Raw genomic sequence first — 25176 nt, forward strand, 5'->3', positions numbered from 1 at the left:
ATTCCCTTCATTCTCTTGCAATTACCCTCCTTTCAAAGAAAAAAGAAGCTGTTGTGCCCTCAGAAGCCACAGTGAGGTACGCCTGGTATCTACATACTCATGATGTTCGGGAAGAAACACAAACCTTGAATAATACTCCTAGCCCAAGTCCCTCTGTGCTATACGTGTTTGGCAGAAGTGGGAACTTGGAGTTGAAAGCACCAAAGTAGACAGTCTTATCATACCACAGAGCTTGTGATCCAGGCAAAGGGATTTTGACTCCAAAGCCCTCTGCACATGCGTAAATGGAGAGAAAGAGCAGTCTTTCTATGTGTACCACACTGCCCAGTGTCTCACCAGGTTGTGCCACTTTAATACCAGTCGGTGAAATACTATACACAGGAGCTTCATTCACAGGTAAAATGAAGGTGAGGGCTTTATTCACAGGAGCAAGCCATAGAATATTTTGGGCTGGAAGGGGTCTTTAAAGTTCTAGTCCAAGCCCGCTGTAATGAATAGGGGAATAGGGACATTTTAAATTAGATCAGGTTGCTCAGAGCCCTGTCCAGCCTGACCCTGGAGGTTTCTAGGGATGGGGTATTTACTCTCTCTCGGGGCAACCTGTTCCAGTGTTTCACCACCCTCATTGTAAAAAAATCCTTCCTCATATCTAGTATAAATCTACCTTCTTTTAGTTTAAAACCATTACCCCTTGTCCTATTGCAACAGGTCCTATTAAAACTTTAGTCCTCATCTTTCTTATAAGCCCTCTTTAAATACTGAAAGGCCACAATAAGGTCTCCTTCTCTTCTACAGGCTGAAAACCCCCAAGTTTCTCAGCTTTTCCTTAGAGGAGAGGTGCTCCAACCCCCTGATCATCTTCCTGGCACCCCTCTGGACCCACTCCAACAGGTCCATGTCCTTCTTGTGCTGAGGAACCCAGAGGTGGATGCAGTACTCCAGGCGGGGTCTCACGAGAGCAAAGTAGAGGGGAAGAATCGACCTGTTGGCCACACTGCTTTTGATGCACCCCAGGATGCGGTTGGCTTTCTGGGCTGTGAACGCACATTACCAGCTCATGTCCCCCTTTTCATCTATCAGTACCTCCAAGTCCTTCTCCTCAGGGCTGCTCTCAATCCCTTCATCACCCAGCCTGGACTGATACTGAGGATTGCCTCGACACAGGTGCAGGACCTCACACTTGGCCTTGTTGAACCTCATGAGGTTCACGTGGGCTCACTTCTCAAGCTTGTCCAAGTCCCTCTGGATGGCGTCCCTTCCCTCGGGAGTGTCAGCCCCACCACTCAGCTCAGTGTCATCTGTAGACTTGCTAAGTATTTTATATATACTTAAGTGTTTATTGCCATACTAAGTACAGTACAATTTTGCTTTCAGATAATTTTATTTATTCGTGTATATATTGCACATTAATCCACTATTGAAGGACAGATCTAGAACAGATTTAGAACAATATTCTTATTTTAAAGGAAAAAATATTCCACTTTATAAACAAATTGATCAATTTTTTATCAGAAGAGGTCAGATACTAATTTTTTTATTATCAATTTTGCACTTCAGGATTAATTTTCCATACAACTGGTACTATAATTTTTCATTTTATGTGGTATGTCTCTAGTGTATTGACCAAAACTGAGGCCTCTTGTAAGCAAAGCAGTTTTAATCTAAAAGAATTATTCTATTTTCAGGTAAACTAATAAAATTACTTTAATCTATAGGTTCTCTGATTTTAAAACCTGGCACTGCTTTTGGACTTTAAGTGCTGCAAGGCAAAACTATATAAAATACAGTTATATAAAATATATTTTAAGGAACGGTATAATATTCACCGTGGCCTGATTTCACTGTATGAAGTCTGGATTCCAGATGTGTTTGGCCAATGTGTGGTACTTCTCTACCTCAGTTAGCTCACATATGTTCTGATTGTTTCATTATATCAGTTCTATATCCTCAACAAGAAAGGAATCTGTAAGTTCGTGATGCAATGGATTTTAACTGAAGTAGTAATTCTTCCCCCATTTCTTGAGAAAACATGTCTGGACCATGGCTGATGGGATGAACTGCCTTGTCTGCCCACAGAGATAGTGTTTGACCATCCAAGAGGAAAATGAGTACGTTCATTGCAGGTTTTCCCATCTGCACTCAAGACAGAGGAGGAGACATCGCAGGATTTGTCATTACTGAAACTTGATTCAGTACTTGATATCTATCATTTACCTTCTCCCTGGTGATTTCTGTAGGCATTAGACTGGCGCGTGTGGAGGGAAGAGCACTAATGTTCGAAGGTAAGGCCACACTTACCTTCTGTAAAAAATACAATGCAACTAGGTAACACTACGTAGTAAAGTTGACTGGTTTTTCCTGAGGTCATAAACTTGATTTAATGGCAAACAGAAGTCAGTGATAGTCCTTTTGTTGTTCAGGAATTTCCAGCTTGGGCTTTTGAGATGTTACCAGCCATTCTTAGTATTAAAGGAGAAAGAGTGAAGTCTTCCTCACTGTGGTGAGGGAGACATTTTACCAGAAAAAGCACATTCAAGTGAATCAAAACTCTGCACAGAAGTGTGTCTTATAAACTGAATGTTTCAAAAGCAAAAAAGTTTTATATTGTCCTCTACAGTAATACAAAACATGTAATTCAAGTGTAATCTTCAACTGGTATTAATTTGAACGTGGACAAACTTTACCAGTAATGAAAGCAAGAGCTTTTTAGGTAGCTTCCAAACCTTCCAGAAAGTTAGGTCCATCATCTATTTTTGTTTCCTGCCTACAAAAGAAATCTACAGAAACATCTTCCTTGCAAAATCAAGGCCCTATATTCCTTCTCTTGTAGTCAAATAAATACTGTCTCAACTAAGAGTTAAAATAGTCTGCCTTGGTTGTATACCTCAGAATGAACTGGCGTGGCTTATCACCTCATAGAAATAGCAAGAAAGAATTCTTTAAAAGGAGAGGGGAAAATAAATAGCAGTAGTTGGTCAGTTCTGAACTTTAACTTCTCTGAGTTATACCTAAACAATCACAATGCAGCCAAAACCTTTGTTTTCTTTACCTTGTCTGGTTTTCTTATTTAACTAACTGCAAAGGACTAAGTCTATCACATTAAAAGACCTTACATCTTCACACATGACTTTCTGGTTGATGTCTGTTTACACAACACAGTGCCTCAAGAAAGTGATTTTTTTTGGAGCTTTAGAGAAAACTTGTAAGCTTCTGCTGCTATTTCCAGAAACATTCATTACTTCCACTATTTCTCATGGCCACTTTCATCAGATGTTGAATAGCTAATGTGAGATTCTTCAAAGGCATTGATCTACCAGACAGTACTTGGAAGCTGTTGCAGCATTATGAAACACTAACTCTAACTCCATTTTAACCCAAGTGGACCATATATACTGTCTGAGATGCTGTAATTTTACTGGGCTGAAGATCAGCAATAGAGACAAACTACAAGATACTGCTTTGTCTTTGTGATCCAAAGCTCATTTTAAGAGTTGCATAATGTCAGATAAGCAGTTGCATAATGCTTCACATTACTGAGCTCAAACAAACTCCAGTATCATCTCTTCTGAAATCTGTCAGAACATTGTTCAACTCACAGGAAGGTAACTTGCATGCGGATAAAAACAGCGTATAGTCCCTACAGGTCTTCTAATCCAGATTTCTTCAAACATTTCTGTTGTTGAACATTCTCATCTGATATTCCCATAGTTACCTCTGAGTTCATCTCCATTTGCATTGACATTTGTTTCTGTTGGATAAAAATTACATTATGAGCAACATCTGCATTCAATGGTATTACAAATTCTTAACATTGTTACAAGCACGCTGCCTTTTTTTGTGTATCTGGGATTGGTACATATTACTTATTCTGCCATGAACTGGAATACAGAGATCATATGAGTTAATCTCTCAACCTAAAAGTTGTGTACAGGCAAATTTGCTTAGTTGTTCTGAGCCCTAATTTCATTGCTTGTCACCCTCCAGGTTGATATGACCACGTACCTAAAGTTTGTTTCAAAGTCACAGTCTGTCTTTCAGGGGTTATATTTATTTGTTGGATAAAACAGATTATCTCAGCACCATCCTCCATGGTCTTCTTCAGTTTTACAGTATGTCCAAAGCCAAAGTCTTTGCTATTTCAGGTGTCAGCAGTATTTGAGATACTGATATGTTCCACATGTTTTATTCAATTTATCTTTCCTAGAAGTGCCATCAACAGTCACCTCAGCCACTTGTAATCACCTAGACAGTAATTACACAGCTATGCTGAGGTCTTGCTGTCAAAGTTGTATTAAGTGTTTGTAACTGTTTGACGACAGAAATCTCTTCTGTCTCTGTTAGTGATATTAAATATATTTTTGTGGTGCTCATTGATTACTGTGATTTTTTATTTATTATTGAATACAAAGACCTCTAAAGAGCCGTGCATACAGTTCTAGGATGGAAGGAGATGCAGAATATAAGTTTGATGGTGTTGATTTTATCTTCACATTCTGCCAGTCCATATATGATGACCATAAGGGGTATTAGTAGATAATTTGTGCACCATTATGGATGAAAAAGGCACCAAAGGATTTTTGCACAGAAAAGGTAGTAAATTTGGCACCTTTTGGGTCAAATTCAGTCAAATTATTTTAGCAAATAGTGTCACAGAAATTACTTTGAATCTTGAGAATAACAGACTTGTTTTCAGTCCCATTCTGGAGCTTTTAAGTGTTTGTTTTCTGGGAAGATGACTGTAAAGAAGAGGAACACAGACCGCTTTTGGGAGCCAGCCCAAGGCTTGTGGAATGAACTTCAGGTGCAAATTCAAAACACTTCAATCTTGTCATTCTTAATGTGTTTCTATAGCATATGCACATCAGTTTTTTCCATAAATTTGTCTCTGAGAAAGTAAAATGAAGCAAAACAAAACAACCCATGCCTCTTGCCTCACAATTCAAATTGTGATTCATGAATTGAGATGGTCCATGGTTGCTGACAGAGTTTGCAGTCATGTAAGTATATTTATACAAAACCCAAAACACAATATTGGAAGGCATACATCTTTCCCCTGGGAGAGAAGATGACATAACAGCTTACACTGGCAGTTGCTGGTCACATTGCTGAATGCACTACTAGAACACATTTTGATATTGCAGTATAAGTACAATAATAAAGTAATATAGAGTAAAATTAATAGAAATGCTGCAGAGGATTTCTGAAAAAAATATTTGGAGTACATAGGATGGAGAAAATCTTCATTAAAGTTTTATATTTCAGTGATGTTCCCCCTGAAAAAAAACCACAGTTTGGGCACACCTGCACTTTACCTTCTCATCATGTGTTGCAGAGGAACCAGGTGAGAGGCAATTTGACCATACCTCCTGAAGCACAGATCACTGTGCATCTTCTCATGAGTTATAGGGATCTAGACCACTACCTGACCAGAGCATTTTTACCTCTAACTCACACAATGACAGATGGCAATAAGAAGCATTGAATATGCCAGCCAAGATTGATTAATGATAGCTAAATATTGCAATTATTTCTTTTCTGTTTTGCTCAGTTGACTAAAAACTTGGAATCTGCTGTGAGAGAAGCTAGCATCTGAACTGACAGCACATCACCTCTTCCAAAGCAAACACCTCTGTACACAGTATTATCCCACAGCAGGTGCACTGTTGGGGCAGGTTATGTTACATGCATTGTGGAGCCTCCTCTTATTTGCTAGAAGAATGTGCATATTTACTAGAACATAGCCAATGACTTGCAGATCTCCACAAAAACTTTCCCTTTGATAACCTGCTCACATGCTTATACATGTAATATCTCACAACTGACTGTTCTGCAGAGAATCAGGGTGATTGCTCTTTAAAATGTTGGCTTATTGAGTGTGGATATTCTTAAACAACTGAGACACACCAGGATTTATACTCCCCTGAGGATTTTCGCATCCTGTCTACCGACATCATTGTCCTCCACAAGCTTTCTGTTCTCTTCTGGTTTCACTACAAACATTGTGCATACCTTTTTCCTAGTTTTTCTTAAAAATGGCCTGCTGCTCCGCTCCAAATGTAATGTTGTACCATTTTGATTGCAAGTAATATCATACATATCATTGTAGTGAGAGAAAAAAGGCAGTCGTGCTACCTGGTGGTGAGTCTCATCTGCAGCTAACCAAGTTTTGATATTATCTGAAGGATGCGGAACAGGCATGGTTACAACTTCCAGGCATCTATACCTACAAGACAGTGATACATACAAGTATTAAATGTCTACAGGAACAGATCAGTCAAAAACACTTTGTAACAGATATGCCAGTTAGAGTCATCTACCATTTCTGAAGCCATTCTACCCTTTTTTGTTTCAATGCAGACATTTTTCTCAGCTTTTCTTCAGCCTGACTGGCTTTTAGCCTGCTAGAGATTTAAAAGTACCGTATGGCTATGCACAGATGTAATTTCCAAGCAAAGTGAGAGTCTGTGGCATACTAGTGTGCCTACAGATAAAAAAATGACTCCTATATGCGCCTTTCATAATTGAAAATACTACATATAAAGTCTGATAATCAAAGAAACATCAGATGGCAGGGAGCAGGCATAGCACTGGAAACATCTTTTAACTCATTTGCTGAGGTCTAACAGAATTCAGGTTTGAGAGTGAGTGGTGTCTGCACAGAACCATAAAAACATTTTGTTTCATCACAAAGGATTATCTGTTAGTTTTGAGTACTGTGTAAAATTTCCACTGAAAAGATATACCAGCTGAATGGCTCTCTTGAGGCCAGAGTCACTCCTCATTATTTGTCCAGAATATTGTTTTATGTTTAGATGCAGATGGCTTTCAATTACATGTTTTGTTTTCCCAGGGGAAATTTTGTATTCTGTTTTTTTATATTAGCTCTCTCATATCTATCATTCCTTGAGTATTTGTTTACTGAAAGATAGAGCTCATGATAACTTATTTTATCATACTCAGGAATAATATTTAATCATTAATTAAATAATTGATTTACTTTTAGCAGAAGTTCTATTTACATACTGCACCTTCCAAATATCAAGACACCTTGAGTTATCATCCTGTCTTGAACAAGTTCGTTTTGCAGCTGAAGAAAACCTTCTCTGCCATGTCAATAGGAAAGCTATGTAGCCAAGCAGAAAAGTAGTGGCATGGATGCAGCTGGCTGCATTAATTGTTCGTGGGTGTAGGACCACCACTGTTACTTTCCTTTACTAATAGTACTAATAGTTCAGGGGAACAAATTCCCTCCATCTGCCTGAATTTCCTTTTTTACTTACTTATTTCTTGTAAATAATCCATTTTAGAGTAAAAGACTGCTTTCAGTAATACCCATGGATTATGAAATGAAATTGGGCAACATGCATGTTCATCTTTGGCATGATTAACATTGGTAGCCCTGAATGCAGAGCCTGCAAAAGCATGGGGTAAAGTCACACTGAAGGTAGTAGAGAGGCAGCAGTCAGAGTAAGATGAAATTATGTCATAAATTAGAGTGTGGGACTGGAGCTCCAGGGACTGTGATGGGAGCTGTGAGATGACAGTGATAGATAGGGTTTAGTATCTTACACTAGGTCTTAACCTACAGCACTCCTTTGTTAGAACAATAGTCAGAAATGCACAATTAACTGCTTCTTGTAAACATGATTTATCTGAGATCTGTGTTTGACCTTACTCAATTTTATGGTTTCTTTACCCTCACCCTGACTTCTCTTCTGCCAGAAATTTATACTACCTTCCAGAAACATACACTACCTTCTACATGCACATATCAGCAAACCTCCAAGGAAAATCAGGACACAAAACAATGTGAGGCTTAGCACCATGACGTCCACCGTGTTTTCTTAAAAAGAAGAGGGAAAGGTAATGTTAATAATGTGGGAAAAGATAGCTCATAAATGGATGAATTATATATTGACTCATAAATATTGCACTATTCCTGAACTGCCACAAATTTAAAGAAACGTTTTCTGGAGCTTCTTTAGGGGAAACAGGGGCTTCTGACATCAGCACTGTTCCTTCCTCCTCATTTTAGCGCTCAGTTTTGCTGCTGCCTCAATACAGCACTTCCTGTTGCTTTGTCTGTTCCAGTAGACTCCGTTCCCTCTTTTCCCCAGCTTTTGGCTCTCATATACTGGGCATGGCCCATCCTGCCACTGGATGCTTCCATCCAACCTTGACTCTTCTGGATATCAAACCCTCTGCCCATCTGCTATTGACGCTCCTGCTGCTGCCCCAGCTGTTTCTGGATTCCTGGTGTTGCCACCTCCCATCTCCACACACCATGAGGCCCCCACGGCTACTTCCTCACCCCTTCACAGCTGTAACTGGTTTGAGGTAAAATGAAAACAAAAGCTTTTTGTCAAAATATTCCCTCTGCCTCGAGAAGCAACATTTGGTTTTCATTATATTTACCATTTTTTTTACCCTGCTAGGCGTAGTCCTAAAGAAATGCCAGCAATACGTATTTATACCGTTCAACAAATACTACTGCTGTGTACCTTGCATTCCCTCCTCCAAAATACCTGAAATGCCAAACTACCAATGTCTTTGGCTAACTCAGATACTTCTGACAAGTTTTATCTTTTGTTTAATACCTAGCTTTGGAACCACAAGTAGTGTGCATGGCTTTGAAGTACTTTGAAGAAAAACAGGCAGGAACAGCTCTTAAAATGTTAATAGTCCAAGGCCAGTTAAACAGTGGGTTTAGGATCAATCTAGACCAAATTCAAAGACCAAAAGAGTTGAACAAAAGTTCCTAGTTTGAACCCATCTGCAGTTTAAACCGAGGACATTATGAATTTCCACAAATTTGATATGAAAGCCAGAAAAAAACTCACAAACTTCTGGGCAGAACTGTGTATAAGAATATGCTTTATATTCTGCTAAACTACAAAACTATTCTTTATTCACTTCAAGATGAAAAGGAAGTTTTCCCCTTCTTGTCTTTTGAGGCAAAGGCTCAGAAAACATATTCTGAACAATATTGTGTCTGGATTGTGTTGTAGAAATTCTTTTGTTTGAGGTAATTGTTCTGCATCATTCTGCTAACTCTGTATCACGTACACACCCGGGAGAAGAGGAAGCAGTGGTCTTTGCATCAGCCGAACCACAGAGAGGTTTGCTTCTCTTGATTTCTTACTTCTTGCATTTTGGAAAGGAGGAAGGAAAAGAAGCACATATATCCTTTTAGACAGACCATTTTATGGTGGGTTTTTTTTCAGATGCAAACGCTTAAACTTAGTCACAGATAACAGCAGTTTGAAAACAAAACTAGCGGCTTGGTTTGCAAAAACGCAGAACACTTCTGAATTACTATTAACTTCAAAGTGATCTATGAATGCTCAGCAGCTCTAAAAATGACACCAATTATTTCAAGTTTCTATTTATGAATAAAGCTGATTAAACATTTCTTTTCTAGCAGAAAGTTTCTGTACTAAACAGCACAGTTCATTTTAAATTGCTTTTTTTTTCAAGGTCATATGCTAATTCCAATGGAGAATTAATATGTTTCCCAAGAGAAAATCAACAAATTCTTTTCATGTCAAAGGAACATTTCAGAACAAATATTTTAGTTATGTTTTGAATTATGTTATTTCGTTTTGATGTTTCAGCTTTTTTAAATGGATGCTGAAACATCTCTTAAAATGCATTCATATAGAAATGTAGTACATTTCCTAAAGGAAACATTGGAATACCATGTAGAAGCAAACAAAAAGCAGGTCATTGCATGTTCCTTCAAGACTTCCAGCAGAAAAATTGACATTTTCCAAAACGAAAATACCAAATGGATGTTTTTCCTTTCAGGTTACTCCACAGAAAGATTCAATTCCTTCAATTCACAGTGTTTCTGAAATTAAGTACGTGACTTTCATGGAGTCACCATGAATGATACTACTAATACCAGAGGGTTTTTTAGTCTATGCAGTATTAAAATGTACCTCATAATGTCCACTTATACATGTTCCCAATTAGAAGCAGACAAAAATAATTTCAATGGACTACAAAATAAAAATGCCAGAAAATTTTCTCTAAGCATCAAAGGAGATTTTTAAAGAAGTTTACCTGAGCATGTGACCTCTTGAGGTAATGTACTCATAGATTCATTTTATAAAAGCCACCAACCCTTTCTGACTGCAGGAAGGAAGAAGGGCAATTTTTGCATCACATGGACTTGTGTATGTGTGCAGTACGCCCAGGGGTAAATCACCATGCTGCACTGAACACGTGCAGGTATTACAGCTTACAGGCAATGGCAGTCTTGTCCACTGTAAACTTTTCTGAAGCAGAGGAAACATTCTGTAATTAAACAGTTGAGGGAGAGTCGCAGCTGCTAAGAGCAAGGTTTGGTAGGCTGGGACCAGGATGGGTGACTGTTCCACTCCACTATCTTCTGCTGGTGTGAGGCTGGCTGGGAGTGAGTAAACCTACATTCCTCCACCAGGAAAAGCCCTTCCAATTTCCCCTCCCTCCACTGCCCAAACAACAGATGTGTCTGGCCTGACACCAGGCAGACTCCTCTGCTGGGCATGTTACTGTCCTAGGTGCTCTTTGTCTTCAGTGAGAATAGAGAAGCATCTCCAAAGGGCAGTTCAAGTCTCTGATGACCTGAAGCATGTTCCCTCTGTCACCACGGTGAACGTGTGCAGCAGCTAGGTTTCTTTCTCCAAACATTTCACAAGTGAAATGCTTTTGAAATTAAATGAATGGATCTGGGCCAACCAAGGTGACAGCTGAGAGATGCCAGCAGACCAGTGGGATGTGGTGAGGCATCTGATAAAGTAGGCAGCCAACATCCTATAAACCCAACAACTGAATTCAATCCGTTGCAAAAATAATAATGTCTGGCCTTGAATTTCCTGTGTCTTCGTATAAATAAATATGATCAAAGCTCAGCAGATCAAAAAGATATATTCCAAAAGACACAGTCTGTTCCGTTAAATAAAGATATTTACCTTGTTTTGGTTTACTACCAATAGTATTGTATTTATTTTTTTTAACATTTCAACGTACAGAGACAAGTCTATGCACCAGTTTCTCTCTATAATATAGCGTCACTCCATTACACTACTTCATCTCCCTTCACCTAACCTGACATCAGGAAGCTGCTGCACGTGGAGGCATTTTTCTCATCATGGAAAGCACAAGTTTCCCTTGTTAGCACATGAATGTTAAAATCTAGTTATAGGAGGTGAAGGGAAAGTATTACAAGGTTCTTGTTTAATTTGTTCTGAAGTGAGCTGTAGGTACCAGATCATGTATGTTCAAATGACAGCTAAACCATTTCCTACCTCTGTTAGATAAGAAATTATTCCCCTGACGTAGTAAAAGAAATGGTAGATTCGGTCCTTAAGGACTATGTGATTTGATTAATGTTATGACTTTCGTGGATTTCTTGGCTTACTAACTCCAGTTGAAAGCATTTATGCTTTTATGCTTGGGCTGTCCAAGGCAGTCAGAGGGGTGTTGTGAGTTTTTCAGCTGCTGACTGTTACTGTTTTCTAAAGGCTGGCAAAAGCCAGATGTAATTTATCTCAGGAGAACAGCCCTGTGGTGGGCTGCCTTAGGAGCAAGGGAGTACAACTCATTAGAGTAAGGACTGCCTTTCCCTCCAGCACCTAGAGCTGTGTGAGCCTGGTGCGTGCCATGGACTTCCAGGTACTGTGAGGTACAATAATACAGCAAGGAGAAAATAGATGCAATAATGAAGAAAATTAATTGAAAGGTAATAAAATATCTAACAATAAGCATTATTAAAAGCAAATACATGATAACTTACCATCATGAATAAACACAGGTTCACTCCATTCACTCCAAATCTTGTTTCTCATGCATATCTCTTTCTTCACCCTCACTTGTGCTGCACATTTGTTTGCTGACTTATGAAAAGGATACTTATACTTCTCTGAAGTGACATCTACAATCTATCAAGATAGGTTTAAGGGGTTATTTTAGGTGATTTCATATTGCAGTTCAAAGAGATATAAATCTAGGGATGTCAAACACTATTATTTACATCTCTAATCTAGTAGGAAATGATTTTTAGAACAAGTGGTTATGCCCAGACACAATCTGACTGTTACCTGGCATGTGTTAAAGCTCAGAACTGAAAATGAAGGACAGCCTGGAACTGATAAGATGGCAGGAGGTATCAGCTGTAGTAGGACAGTAAGAATTAGAAAACACTGATTCTGCTTTCATTTCTTATCACACCCAATGTAGGACTAGCACAGTTACTATGAAACTGCAGGTTTCAAGGTTTTGGTGTGGGTAGCATGCTATACTTGCTTGTCTGGTAGAATAAAATCTGGCATTTTTCATCTAGCTGGTGTGGAGGGATGCCCACTGTTTTTGTGGTTATCTTGAAATGTACCAAGCACATCACTTTAGAAGATCAAGCGCACACAAAGAGTGCCAGAGTTTAAAACAGAGCAATCTCTAAATCACTCACCACTTTTGAGAACTGAATGCAACCTCTTTAAATGCTAAGGAAATAATGGGAATTAGTAAACAGGAAAACAACATAAAGAATTTCAGTAAGCATTAAACAGCAGTGCTAAGAATTTAAAAAGAAACAAAAAAGAAAGCAGGAGAGGAAACTCCTGGTTATAAAATTAAAAATGTTAGGAAGTTGCAAAGAAGTAGAAAGGATGCATCTCAGACACAGAGGAGCCCAGCATCTTTGCTTCTTTGGTGTTAGGAAAGCACAGCGAGGCAGTACTATAAGGCCAACTTTCAAAAAAGGTGATCTGCTCTCCTCATGCTGACTGCTGTGATGTGGATTTAACCCTGTGTACCATGTCATTTATTTTTCTTCATTCACATTCTTGAAGACCTTTCCAGGTTGGGTGCTAAAAATAGGCTTCAAAATTCATATGATAAGTTTTTCAAAAGTAAGTAAAAAAGGGGGAAAGTTCTTGGTCTTTCTAAAGCAAACTGCAAACGAATACATGGGTTCAGCTCTAACCAAGCGCTGCACCTGAAAATTTCTTCCTAAGGGGTGAATAATAAGCTTATGTCATCATAGGAAATTTCTGAAGTTCAGAACTGAAAGATTTCTTATAAAATTATGTAGGTGACGTTCTGGCAGTCATGGTGTGCAGCAACTTTCAGTCATCTACCCAAAGCATTGGTGGAGGATGTCTAATCTGTTGTTGGTAACTATACATAGCCATTCCCAAGCAGTCTCAAAGACCTTTTCCTGTGCTAGGCTTTCCTTGGAATTAGGACACCTTTCCTAACTGTTACCCTACATTTTCCTTGCTTTCAGTCTAGCCAGTCACTTTTTATCCTATGCACAAGTTGAATCCCTATACTTTTTTACCTACCAGAAGATTGTTAATACAAGTTACCTTCCTTTCCTCCAGACCATGTCCCTCAGTTTTCCACTCCTACAGTACGTTTTCAAAGCTTATGCTCTTTTTGACAACTCTCAGTGTTCTCTGAACATTTTTCCAGCATATTTGTATTTTGCAGTAGTGGCCAAAGCACAATTTGAAACGTAGATGAAATTCAGCAGCCAGAAGGATGAATTAGTCACAGCCTACATCTTACATGTGATGTGCCTGTCAAACATACTCGAATAATATTTGACCTTTATAGAAGAACATGGAGCGATTGACTCAGTTGATGATTCAGTGTAATCCACAGACCTAGTTTCTTCTGCATTGCCGCCTAAATGTTAATTCCTTATTTTGTGTTTGCACATTTGACCTATACTGTGCAATCATGGGATTTTCCTTACTACTGAATTTTGGCTTGTTGATTTCAAACTTACCCAACATTCTAAACTCGTTTCCCATGGTACTTGGCAACCCTTCCCAGATTCCAGTCAACTGCAGACTTAACTGCCTATTTTTAAGCTTTATCAACCTGGATCACAGCATTATTATTTGTGTGAGTAAATATTCAGTAATTCATCTCTTCGGGTACTCAGAATAAACAAATATAGACTTGTATATTTTAATCATTACACTCTTACTTGTTCTTCAACAACTATCTACAAGCCTGCTTACCGATATGCTAATACTTCAACTCATTAAGTGTCTGTGACAGTGATTAAGACCTTGCTTTGATCAGGAAACAGAATGTCAGCTTGCACTGTTATTCTCCCTTCTGTGCCTCCCATAATACTGCTGCAGTTTTCTTCCTTGTTGCCGCTCATACACACTCCTATCCCCCATTTTGTGCTTCTCGGCTAGGTAAGTACCATTTTAATCATTACTGGCTTTGATGCTGATTCTTCTCAAATCTACCTTAAAACTCTCCTTATTTAGCTGGTGCCCTTGTACACCATTTTTGTTGTTGCTGCAGCTGCCTCTCTCCTGCCTTCCCAAACCATTCCATCTGTGGGAAAAAAAACAAACATGTTTTTCCACTGCTGTAGGTGTTTACTCACTTCTGTGCCCCAATGATTTTTCTTTGCTTTCCTCTCCTGCATTTATGTCCTGCAGATGCACACAAAGCAGAGTAGCAGCCTTATAAGACAAGGAAAATAAAAGAGGTTTATTCCCTTTAAGTGAGGATGCTGTACTATTTTATGTATTTGACATTTCTTTCCAGAGAGTGGAAGGTATTAGGAAGCTAGAAACAGAGGCTGCAGTTGCCATATGAACACTGTGGATTGTAGGACGCCCTGTTCACCTTGGGCACAGCCCAGCGATGCAGTGGGAGGGGACCCCTTACTCCTGGCCCTCTCCGTTTCCACCTGCCTTGCTCTGAGTCTTGCATCAGGAAGGAAACGTGTGTGCATGGGCAGGAAGCGATCCGAACGGCTCCAGCACATTGTTGAACAGGGTGCGAAGGATCCAGCATGAACCTCCCTTGCTCTGTCTGCTCACTGCCTTTAGTAATTAGGAGCTTTGTGAATGGACAGGCACAAGCTCCTGCATGTCTCTAGCAGGGGCTTTGAAGTATTAGACTTGGAAATGCTTTAGGGAATGATAATTATTGGCAGAGGTGGTCTAGAAAGAGGCTACCTGTCTGTCTGCTGGAAAAAACCCAGAGAGGACTGGGAAGCTTTGGCCAGTACTTATACAGACCTGAGCTCCTTTTCCACATGATGTAACAAGGGAATGTGGGAAGAGCCAGCCTGTTCTGGAAGCTGCCTAGCAGGATTAGCACTGTGTCTGAATTAATAAACCCTGCTTTAATTTATGAAGAAAATTTCAGGTGATTAATAACATGTCTACCTCATTGCACTTTTCTCTACTGTGTCTAACAAAGACTGGATACATATCAATTTAGTTATATGTTCTTTTGGGGTTTAATTGTCTTTTAAATGTTTGCAACCAGCTTAGATAAGCCTTTTATTTTTAAAATACTGTGCACTGACTGAGGTGTGTGTTAGCTCAGATTTAGTTACTTAGACAAAAACACAGTTTCAAAGACAGCTTGAATGAAAATACCAAAGAATCAGAAAACTCACATTCCAATACACATCTGAATTTCATACTTAGCATATTTTGAATTCAGTGCTTAGCTTACTACTCTTTGGGAGTTCAAATAAGAATCTGCATGAAAACTTTTCAGCTTTTATTTCCAGGTAATTTTAAAATGTCCCAATGCCAGGTGGTATTTAGTTACTGTACTGCATAACCTAAACTACAACACTGTTCTATTTCTTGCTGGTAAGGCTAAGAGAAGCTGCTGATACACCATGAAAGATTTTTAAATATATATTATGCATGCAAACTACAGGGTTGATTCTCTTAGTGATGTATGTAGAAATAACCACAATAATGTGTGGGGTTTTTTTCTTAAAGACATTATCAAAGTAGCTGCTAAACTTTTCTTTTTATCAATACTCCTTTTCCTATAACAAAGAGTCAATAATCTATGTAATACTAATGTACACTTCAAATTCAAGAAGACAAGAAAAAAGACAACTGATCCACTTCAATGCAAGCATGACTCTGAAAGACTCCATAAAACATGTTGATTTTACATTTTTTATAAGATGGGAAAAGTTGGATTATTCATAAAAGACCTTGGGATTTCTTTAAAATATGTTTGAGCTTTAATTCTGTTAAATTTAAGGGATGCCTAGTTTTTTATGGAAGTTGTGTTATACAGCTTAAGTGTATTACCAAAAACCTGATTACCTTACAATCTGTTATTTTCACTTGATACAAAAAGCACTTGCTACTTGCAGAACCAATAGTAGGTGGGGGTTTCCAGTGAATTTTAATACTTCTGTTTTCAAGGGAAACTGAGACATTGATAGGCGGGTTCAGTTTCTCTGAAAAAAAAAAAAAAAGTACAGAAACACCTTTTGTACCTCATGTTCTTTCTCATATTTATGCTGATGCAAAACAAACACAGTGCATTAGTCCTTAAAATACACAGCTGACTCTTCTAAAGTTTATCACACCCGAAGAAATCATACAGTGAGTGACACACTTTCTTTGAAAGTGCTGTTCACTGAGTGGCATCCATTGCTGTCTTAAAAAAAAAAAAAAAAAAAAAAAAAAAAAAAAGAGAGTCTGTTTTTATCCTCATGTATCTTTCTAGGGAAGGTAGCAAGGGTGTGCAGGAGAAGCAAGTCCTTTGAGTTGACTCTCCAGAGTCTGTTTGGGTGTTGAGGAAACCTCTAAGTTGCTACAGGCTCCCTGCCATGTAGGATACATACCTTGTAGGGTATCCCAAGTCTGCCCATATGTAGAGGAATGAAGCTGAGTTAATTAGCATTGATAATATACAGCTGTGGGCTGGCTTCAGGGGTGGTGGGTTGGCTGGTGTAGATAAGGTGCAGCTGTGGCTGGTTCTGTTAAGTGGTTGGGCAGCCAATGAAGACTGAGCAGCCGAGAAAGAGAGGAGAGGAAGAAGCAGGGAGAAGAGAGAGAATGTCCTCTGGTATGAGGAGAGACTGGGAAAAGACAGCAGAGGGACTGGTGTGAAGAGTATGATGGTATGAGATGGTAAAAGACTTTGTTGCAGTTGGCTAGTTTGGAGAGTGCTATGACACCCATAAGCCTGGTAATAGAACTTTGAAAAAAGTGGAATTTTATCTCTCACTGAGGGTTTGCTGAAGGGGTGCTAGCTCCTGGCAGGTTTTATTCAATATATGAAGTTTGCTATAGATGCTTCAGAAATCTGTTTCTCCCATAAATGAGCAGGCAAGCACATGCTACAAAGGAAGAAAGATGTGCTCAGGAGATTTCTCTGTGATCAGAGTCAGCAGCACCTGGGGCTGACATGGCTGCAACATGGTGTTGGAGAGAAAAAACAGAAGAGACAGAGAGGGTGAGTGGCAGCATTGCAAGTCCATGAAGCTGTTGTGATTCCTCTAGCAGCTGCAGCTGCATGACCCTGTGTCTCTCCACAGGTGTGTATGTCACACTGGGGTTTACTTTTTGGCTTTTCTTTTTCCTTCCTCTCTTTGAGCAATGGTCCCATAAAGTCAGAAAAAGAATATGATTAGGGCTACCTCAGACTTGTGAAACTGTTCACTTCTGCCCATCCCCAAAGCTGTTGGCAGTGACTAACACCTGCCTTTGAGGGTAGAGACACACCGTGAGCCACGCAAGGTAAGGTGAGTGAGCAGTAAGGGTTTTGGATTTTTTTGTAGTCACTGAAATACTATTCTCGGAGCATCTCTCCCTTCAGAGTGTATACCAAGAGTAGGGAATATTTACCTTTTGGGCTTTTCTGTCATCTGGACACTTCTTCAGCCCCCCTGCTCTGAAGCCAGGACATGCACGAGTCCTGTTTTGTCAGACCACCTGTGATGTTACTGGAGGGAAGCTTGGACTGCAGGGGCTGGTAACTCACAGCAGGACAGCGGACCTCCAGGACTGTGCAAAGGCTAGGGCTGTACCTAGCTGAAGGCTTTCCCATTTAAGAAGGGGAGCTCGGCTACAAATGACCCTTTTTCATGTGTGTGACCTGAAGGGTACCTTCTCGGGAGGGAGCAGACAGCCCTGGCTTGCCATGCTGGAGCCTTGTGAGAGTAACCACACTACTTGCGATGTGAAATACCAGGGAGGAAAGGCTGGCAGTCTGGCCTCTGCAAAGAGGAGGGGGTGGCGACTTTGAGCAGGGGGAAGGAGATGGAGTGGATGGAGAGAGAAGCAGGGAAGGGACAGCCACCTCCTCCCTCCTACTTACCAACCTGCCTGCTCCTGCCCACCCAGCCTTCGGCTCCCTGGGGAGGCTCTGGGTGGGAAGGCTACCCCAGGAGTAGCAGAGGGGTGGAAGAAGGCATGGAACTGCTAAGGTGGGTCTAGGTGAGCCCTCAGGAGGTTGTCAGGCAAATTAGAGCAGTTCAGGTATCACCTCTGAACATCACCTGAAAGCTTGTGTTGCTGTGTGGATCGCCTGATCTAGGACTGGATGTGACGTGGCAGCTCTCTGAGCTGGAGTCTGCAGGTGGGATCAGACCCAGGCAGCCAGTATGGAAGTGAACATCTTCCCAGTCAGATATGAAAACACCTAACACAGTCTTCCTGCAGATTAGTTCCACCACCACCCAGGTTTTTTGTTTGGTTTTTTTTCAGGAAAATCTGATTTTTTTGAAAGTAGGGTTTTTTTGCTAAAACAGAACATCTTGCTTATAGCTGGCTCTGACTGCAGTGTAAATTTTTAGGTAAAGCAAATCATTCTAATGTATAAGAACAGAATAAATGAGAACCAACTCAGAATAAATGTTGATAGTTATGAATTAGGTTTTCTCTGTCCCTTGAGTTCTGACTGATTCCTGCGTCACAGGTCTGGAACATGATCAACATGTTCATAATTTAAAAGATATTTGAATCTGCAGTCTGCGCTGAAACTCAAGTGAATTCCTTACCCATGAGATTAATTCAAATGTGCCAGGGAAGTAAAGAAAAATAATTTTATATAATCATTCAAAACTGCTGGTAATTAAAAATAACTGTCAAAATATTTTAAACTGAAAAATGGCATCATAAATAAATAGAAATGTTACTAATGTTTGAGAACATTCATATTCTTAAATTCAGTTATGGATTAGATTTGTGTCTATTTGTGTTCCTTTCTTTAATTGCATTTGCTTCAGCACTAAAAAACATGATAGGAAAGAGAAAAACTGGAGAAAAGAAGGTCATAAAGCTTTTCAAATTGCATTTTTTTTCACACTACCCTAGCAATTTTTTAAAATGCTAATTGTTGATCAGCAATGATACTGCATCAGAGGAAAAAATAAAAACCTTTGAGCCCTAATACATTTTAGGCTTAATATTCTGACATTGTCACACTTCCCTCTTTCCTTTCTTTTCTTTCCAGACCAATGAAATAACCATTTCGTAATGGGTAATAATAGACAATACTTACCTATTGTCTGAGGTGTAAAAGCTTTGTAGTAAGACACTCCTGAACCATTTCTCAGATCTCTTACAGTTAAGTTTAAATTGATTTTTCTTGATGGTTGAAAAGATATTTCTTTCATAAGGCATCCAATATTTTTCTTCCTTGCATTTTTTATATATTGCTGGCATTCAAAATCTTTTCCTACGTGTCTGTGAGAAGGAAATATGAGTTTTGTAAATCAAGGGCTCTAGGTACAAAAGCATGGTTTCATACTCATTTTGCACAAGATCCTTACCTTAATGAACAAAACATTTGGATGTCTTCAGGAGCTTCTGTTTTAATATGCCAGGTGCAATTGAAAAAAGAAATGTTATATATGATGCATGAAAGATTCTGAATATATACTGCAACAAAGGAAGGGGAAAAAAGGAAGAGTGTTGTTTATTTGACATGGATTTTCTAATAACAACATGACTGTTGCTTTTACAAATGTGCTATATAGTCTTATTTCTAGAAGCATGAATAAGTAGTATGTGAGAACAAATGTGTCTTTGGGCTTTTTGGACAGTGACAGCAGAGAAGCACATCTGCTACTGCTGCCAAAAGCCTTACTAACCCACCCAAAGAAAAAAAAATATCCAGAGTAGTAGCTGAAAAGCTCTGGGTTTTTAAGATTTCCCAAAACTAGGTGATATAGAAGGCAATCTTCAAGAGACATGGCCTACTAGGGAAAACAGAGAGAGTGGATGGGTTGTTCTGACATCTTGCTAAGCAGAGCTGGAGTTTCCTGAATCCGGACATGTCTAATAAATGAAATAATCTTGCAGTATTCCAAGGTGTTATGTGTCGTCATCTTAACAAATCCGTACCAAAAATGTAGCACATGATAATAATGAGCTTTTAGAAATTATGTCTCCAAGTAAGAATGTTATCATAAACGCTTGTATGCCGTAACAACATGTAGGAAATAGCTGACCTGGAGGTGCCTTGTAAGTAAACTCTGTCCAGCCACTCTCCTTAATTATATCTTCTGTGTCTTTTGCAAAAAGCTGTGTTTTAACTTTAGCATGAAAACCAGAATGTAACTCAAGACGTATTATCTTTTTCTTCTCCTGCAGTCTTTCCTAAGAGGAGGAAGCAGGAATTGCATGAATGTAGATGTTACTAAGTATTGAAAGGGAAATAATGCAAATTCATCTACTGAATGAAGTACTACATGATTTCACTTGAAATTTAATCTGTATGTGTAACCATTGAGTGACTTACTTTCCTTTCATGAGTGGTATTGAAGAATTTATAACTCAAAATATACTTCACAGTATACTTCTCAGTTTCTTCTTTTGTCAGGTTATTATTCCAGGACAGAATGACTCTTGACTCGTGCTTGGTAATCCCTAGAATGTTATGTAACACAAGTGCATCTGCAATTAAAATTATATTACATAGTGAAAGAGGGACCCACCGCTGTGTACACAAAGCATTTGGCTCTTAGCAATGCTTGTATACCCACTAGCTCTCCCAGGAGCTCTGTTCTTACATGGAGCAGGGGGTTTCTGAGCTCTGTTGAGTATGGCTGACTTCAGCAGTGAGATTCATGTTTACCTATGTGCGCCTCTCAAAATGTTAGGCGATACACTTACTTTTACCTGTCTTGGACACCTGTCCTAGCACAGGTGTCTGATTCTCTCTATGGGTTGTAGAAAGTGCCTTGAAAAGAAGTTCAGATTAGACAGCTGGAATGGCTATTGTAGGATGAACTGTAAGTAATTAATACATTACTTACCCGCTACATCTCGTTGTCCACTTGCCAGGCTGGTGGAAAACAGTGTCTTACACTGGAAAAAACTTAATATCAGCATGACAGGAATGACTCTAACATGTGCCATAGCAAATGCTTTGGGCCACTGGTCTGCAGAAACTGAGACCCTTTAGTTCCAAGTTATGTTCAAAAAGCAGTTTTCATTTTGCACCTGTGAAATAATATGAAACAGTCACTTAACTGCTTAAATGGTGTCCAAAGTATAAGAAGTAAATATGAAATGACACATGTTAAACTGGTCTTGTTCAGCAGTACCTTCTATTGCCAGGATGTTTGTATTTAAGCCCACTCTTTAACTGGGTGCCAGGGCTGAAGAGAATGTGTGCCACACTGAGCTGGGTTTGAATGGCAGTACTGCTTAGATTGCAAGGCAAGACCAGATATGACACTACTGATACTGAATGCAAGACCACAGAAATGACACAACTGACACTGGAAACACATGGTTTGGGTAGGAGCTGCCTGATATAACTTTGTTTAGGTATAAAACTGACAGTGTATCTCTATGAGGTATCTAGCTTCTAGTGTCAGTAGAGAAAGTGCCTCTTCTAGGTTGTGATTCATGTTACCTGGTTTAGGTATCTGCTTTAGGAGAATATGAACCATAACTATCTGAGGAGAGATTAATTTTGCCATTCAGAAAAGCTAGTATCAGCAAGAGTATACCAGGTGTTTGCTAAATTCAGGATACAGTGAGCAAATACATTCCACACATGAAAGTTGGTTTTAGAAAGATATAATTGCTGTTTCTGTGGTGGCTAAGTATTCATTCTAAGGTTGCTTTAATGTAAAACAACTTCTGAGACCTTCCAAGTCCTCCACAGAATTAATACTCCTCTGTGTTTGGGGTCTTTCACTTACAAACAAGCTGATTTATCTTGGCTCTGATTGCTTTCAATACTAAATGCTCACACACACTCTATGTATGCTATCCAGGGATCAGCAAAAGGACATCTGGAGCCATATCAAAATGTTCACAATACATTGACTAACAAGCAGTACTGGTCATGTAAAGGGAAATGCGTGAATGTTCAGCACATCCAAAAAATCTGCAATGAGGTTACCTGGAAAAAAACAACCCATACACATATACAAATACATATGCGTATAGATTTATTTATAATGCTATTTTGGCACAATGCAGTGAACAAAAGGTCATTTAATGAATGTTGTCATTGTGTATGAAGTGTTATGAAAAATCATAACAAAATGCTTTAAGGCAGCAATTTCCCCACCTCATTTGTTCTGGTTTTGATCTCAGCTGTAGCAGCAACCGCAGCAGCTTTAGTATGTGTGCCACAACACGCACACAGCCAACAAAATGAGTGAGAGAATTCTCCTGCTTGGTGTGCCTGGGAAAGAAGCCAATTCTAATTGCTAGGAGAGGAAAGGGGTGAGCTTTGCCTTTAACTATGCCCCTGGAATAGTATGGTGTGTGGCAAGAGAAAAAGTCAGAGAAAATATAAAATGAAAACAAAGAGCTTTCAAGGGTTTATAATTCAACATGTAGCAGTTTTAAGGGGTTCATCCATTCCCATGAGATGAAGCAATCAAAATCAGATCTAGCAATATGTATGTACTTTATTTAGATTAGCAGAAAAGGAAAAATGAAGATGGAAAACACTAAGTAAGTTAAAATATTTGGAGCTAATAGTAAAATTAACTTTTGTGGAAAACACAAGTCAAAAGGGGACATGAAACAGGAAAAGGAAAGGTCCTTAGATTCACAACTTGTCAAAGAATATGTATTTCTATTTATGCCAGCTTAGATGGGCAGAAAAACAGAGCATCTCTTCTCAGACATATGCAGACATGACTGTGTGTTTCTAATCCTATGCTACAAAAAGCTTTATGTTAGCATATGGTGCTGAAATTCAGTCAGGAGTGCAAAATAAAATTTGCCGCCTGACAATTTTTTTTTTTTTAAATGCCTCTCTGACCCTTTAGTCTCTGGAGAAATGAACACTAGCCAAATACACATAGAGACAGTCCAGTTAATCTAATGGGATAGAAATTTAAATAAACTAAAAAATAACTGTAAAGAAAAAAATAATATTACTTTCCAAACAGTGCACTGTGAAAAAAATACTTTTTTAAAAAAAACTAGGAGAATATTCTTAATATTTAAAACAGTACTACATTCATATTTTACATCTTTTTTGTCTTTCATTTATCCCCTTGCTTTCATTGCTGAGCTTCAACTACACCAATGCCTGTCGGTTGCTGCCCAGCCGTGTCTGGTTTAAAATGGTGGGACGCTGATGTGAGAGAAAGGGGAGGTAACGTAAGGGGAGCTGCCAGCCCATACACCACTGCAGCTGCAGAGATCGTAACGGCTTGTGCGAAACCCACCTGGTGAATTTGGGAAGTAGACAGTCAGGGCAAATAAAATGAAAGTAGCAAAACCAATCTTCAAGAAACTTAAGAGCTGTTACTTGTATTGCAGGGAATATGAACCGTTTAATTTTAAAAATCCAGAGGACCTGAAAGCTTCCTGTAGTATAGATCTGTTCACTGTCCATGTGTTTGAATAAAGTAATTTTTTGAAAGTTCGTGGGGCTGATTATACAAAAGTTAACTTTTTAAGAAACAGTCTTTTTTAATATTTTCTTTGAAAAAAAATAGTAAAATTGTCAAAAAGACATTTTCAAGTGCTCTGAGAAATATTTTCAAACTTATTTAGAGGGTAAATTCAATCATTAAGCAATGAAATCTTTCATTCCTGGCTCTAACGCACAGTCTTATCTAAGAGGAATCACTAGGACTGTTTGTCTGATTAAGATTACCTAAAACTTATGCTTTAAGGCTGTTGATGCATGTTTTTCAAAGCCCCCATATTTGATAGTAAACAATGCGGAAATGTATTAAGGAATGACAAAATAAACCATATAGGTAAAATAAATTTTAAAGGACTGTGTAGCTGAAGAGTCAAAACAGCAGTACCATCTACATTATTTTTTCCAAACTTACCTTCATTTCAATGCTTGTTAAATCCTGGATAACCTATGCATCATTCGGGCTGAGAAGCAGGATGGATCAGCACTGGAGAATGTCTTGATTTAGGACGGTAATGAAAAATTGATTCAAAAGACTTCCCTTTTTGCAGGACCCACCCCCTCAGAAAAGCCCATTCCCAGCGCTGCTTCCCATCATGGGACTGAAGCACCCCTCTGAATAAACAAACATTAGCTGGAACTTTACGCAAATTCTTCAAAACACCATGAAAGCGGCACACCTCTGGATGACTAACTCAGTGGTCAGATCTGTTACTGTTTTTTCTCTTCTTTTTTTTTTTTTTTTATTTTCTCTGCATATGGAAGAGTAAGTTTTCAAAACTTTTTACATGTTGTAAAGAGCTTTTACTTTTTAAGAAAAAGTCAGATTATAGAAGAAATTCAATCACACAGTGCAAGTGTTGGTTATGAAACTAAAATCCCCAAAAGATCATACCCTTATTGCCATTTTTCTCCTGGTTCTTCAGTGGCTAATAAACATTTTTCATTGCACACCAAATTAAAAACAAAACAAATACAAACTAAACAGGTAACGAAAAGTCACAGAACTAACAGAGGAAAAAAACCAAACAAATCAAGCTTACATTTTGAACAGGTATGACTGTCTTGTTTACTCTTCATATCTGAAGCTTTGCCAGCCTAGCTTCTGAAATTGTCCTACTTTTACCTGGTTTACTTTGTAAGTGAACTTAGTTTGCAGTTACTACACAGGCAATTGCAAGCCATAGCAGCATGTTATGAGTGGTATTCTGGGAGATTTGACTACCTTGATAATAAGTGGGTTTGAAATCAACTTGCCACTTTATTCATATTAACTGATATTTTCCATTCCAGCTTTCTACCTTAAGCTGAGTTTAGAGAGGGAATAATGGAAATAACTGTTTGGTTTTTTTCTGGGAATATGGTTTGGAACAGATATGCCTCTTTGTTCACATTAAAAAGTTTATTCACTAAGAATCTGACCACAGGTTTAGGTGCAAAAATGAACCTAAGGTATCAAGAACACATTTTTTACTGCCCTTTAAAAAAATTGCCAAATTTGGACAACCTATTTTTCAAAAGTCTTATTTCACA

The 25176-nt window shown here is 38.8% G+C and overlaps 1 protein-coding gene across 1 annotated transcript; it reads right to left on the minus strand.

The window, feature by feature from the left end:
* Positions 1–1417: 1417 nt before the first annotated feature.
* Positions 1418–24240, minus strand: LOC121083974 (interleukin-5 receptor subunit alpha-like). Its single transcript, XM_040584939.1, has 11 exons — positions 24059–24240; positions 21053–21239; positions 20536–20690; positions 20246–20393; positions 19565–19673; positions 19294–19478; positions 16104–16240; positions 11780–11924; positions 7756–7843; positions 6133–6223; positions 1418–3748 (listed from the first exon to the last, which is right to left on the minus strand). The coding sequence occupies exons 2-11, from the start codon at positions 21153–21155 to the stop codon at positions 3638–3640; spliced, it is 1272 nt and encodes a 423-aa protein (XP_040440873.1). The 5' UTR covers positions 21156–21239; positions 24059–24240; the 3' UTR covers positions 1418–3637.
* Between the last annotated feature and the right edge of the window lie 936 nt (positions 24241–25176).

Source organism: Falco naumanni, chromosome 2 (genome assembly GCF_017639655.2).
Source record: "Falco naumanni isolate bFalNau1 chromosome 2, bFalNau1.pat, whole genome shotgun sequence".
Classification (NCBI taxonomy): Eukaryota; Metazoa; Chordata; class Aves; order Falconiformes; family Falconidae; genus Falco; species Falco naumanni.

Excerpts from the sequence above, each read along its gene's own strand:
- LOC121083974 (XM_040584939.1), bottom strand. The coding sequence starts at position 21,155 with ATGGCACATGTTAGAGTCATTCCTGTCATGCTGATATTAAGTTTTTTC. Across the intron at positions 20,691-21,052 it reads TGGACAACGAGATGTAGCGG|ATGCACTTGTGTTACATAAC; the intron begins GTAAGTAATGTA and ends TTTTAATTGCAG. Across the intron at positions 3,749-6,132 it reads CAGATGAGACTCACCACCAG|AAACAAATGTCAATGCAAAT; the intron begins GTAGCACGACTG and ends TTTATCCAACAG.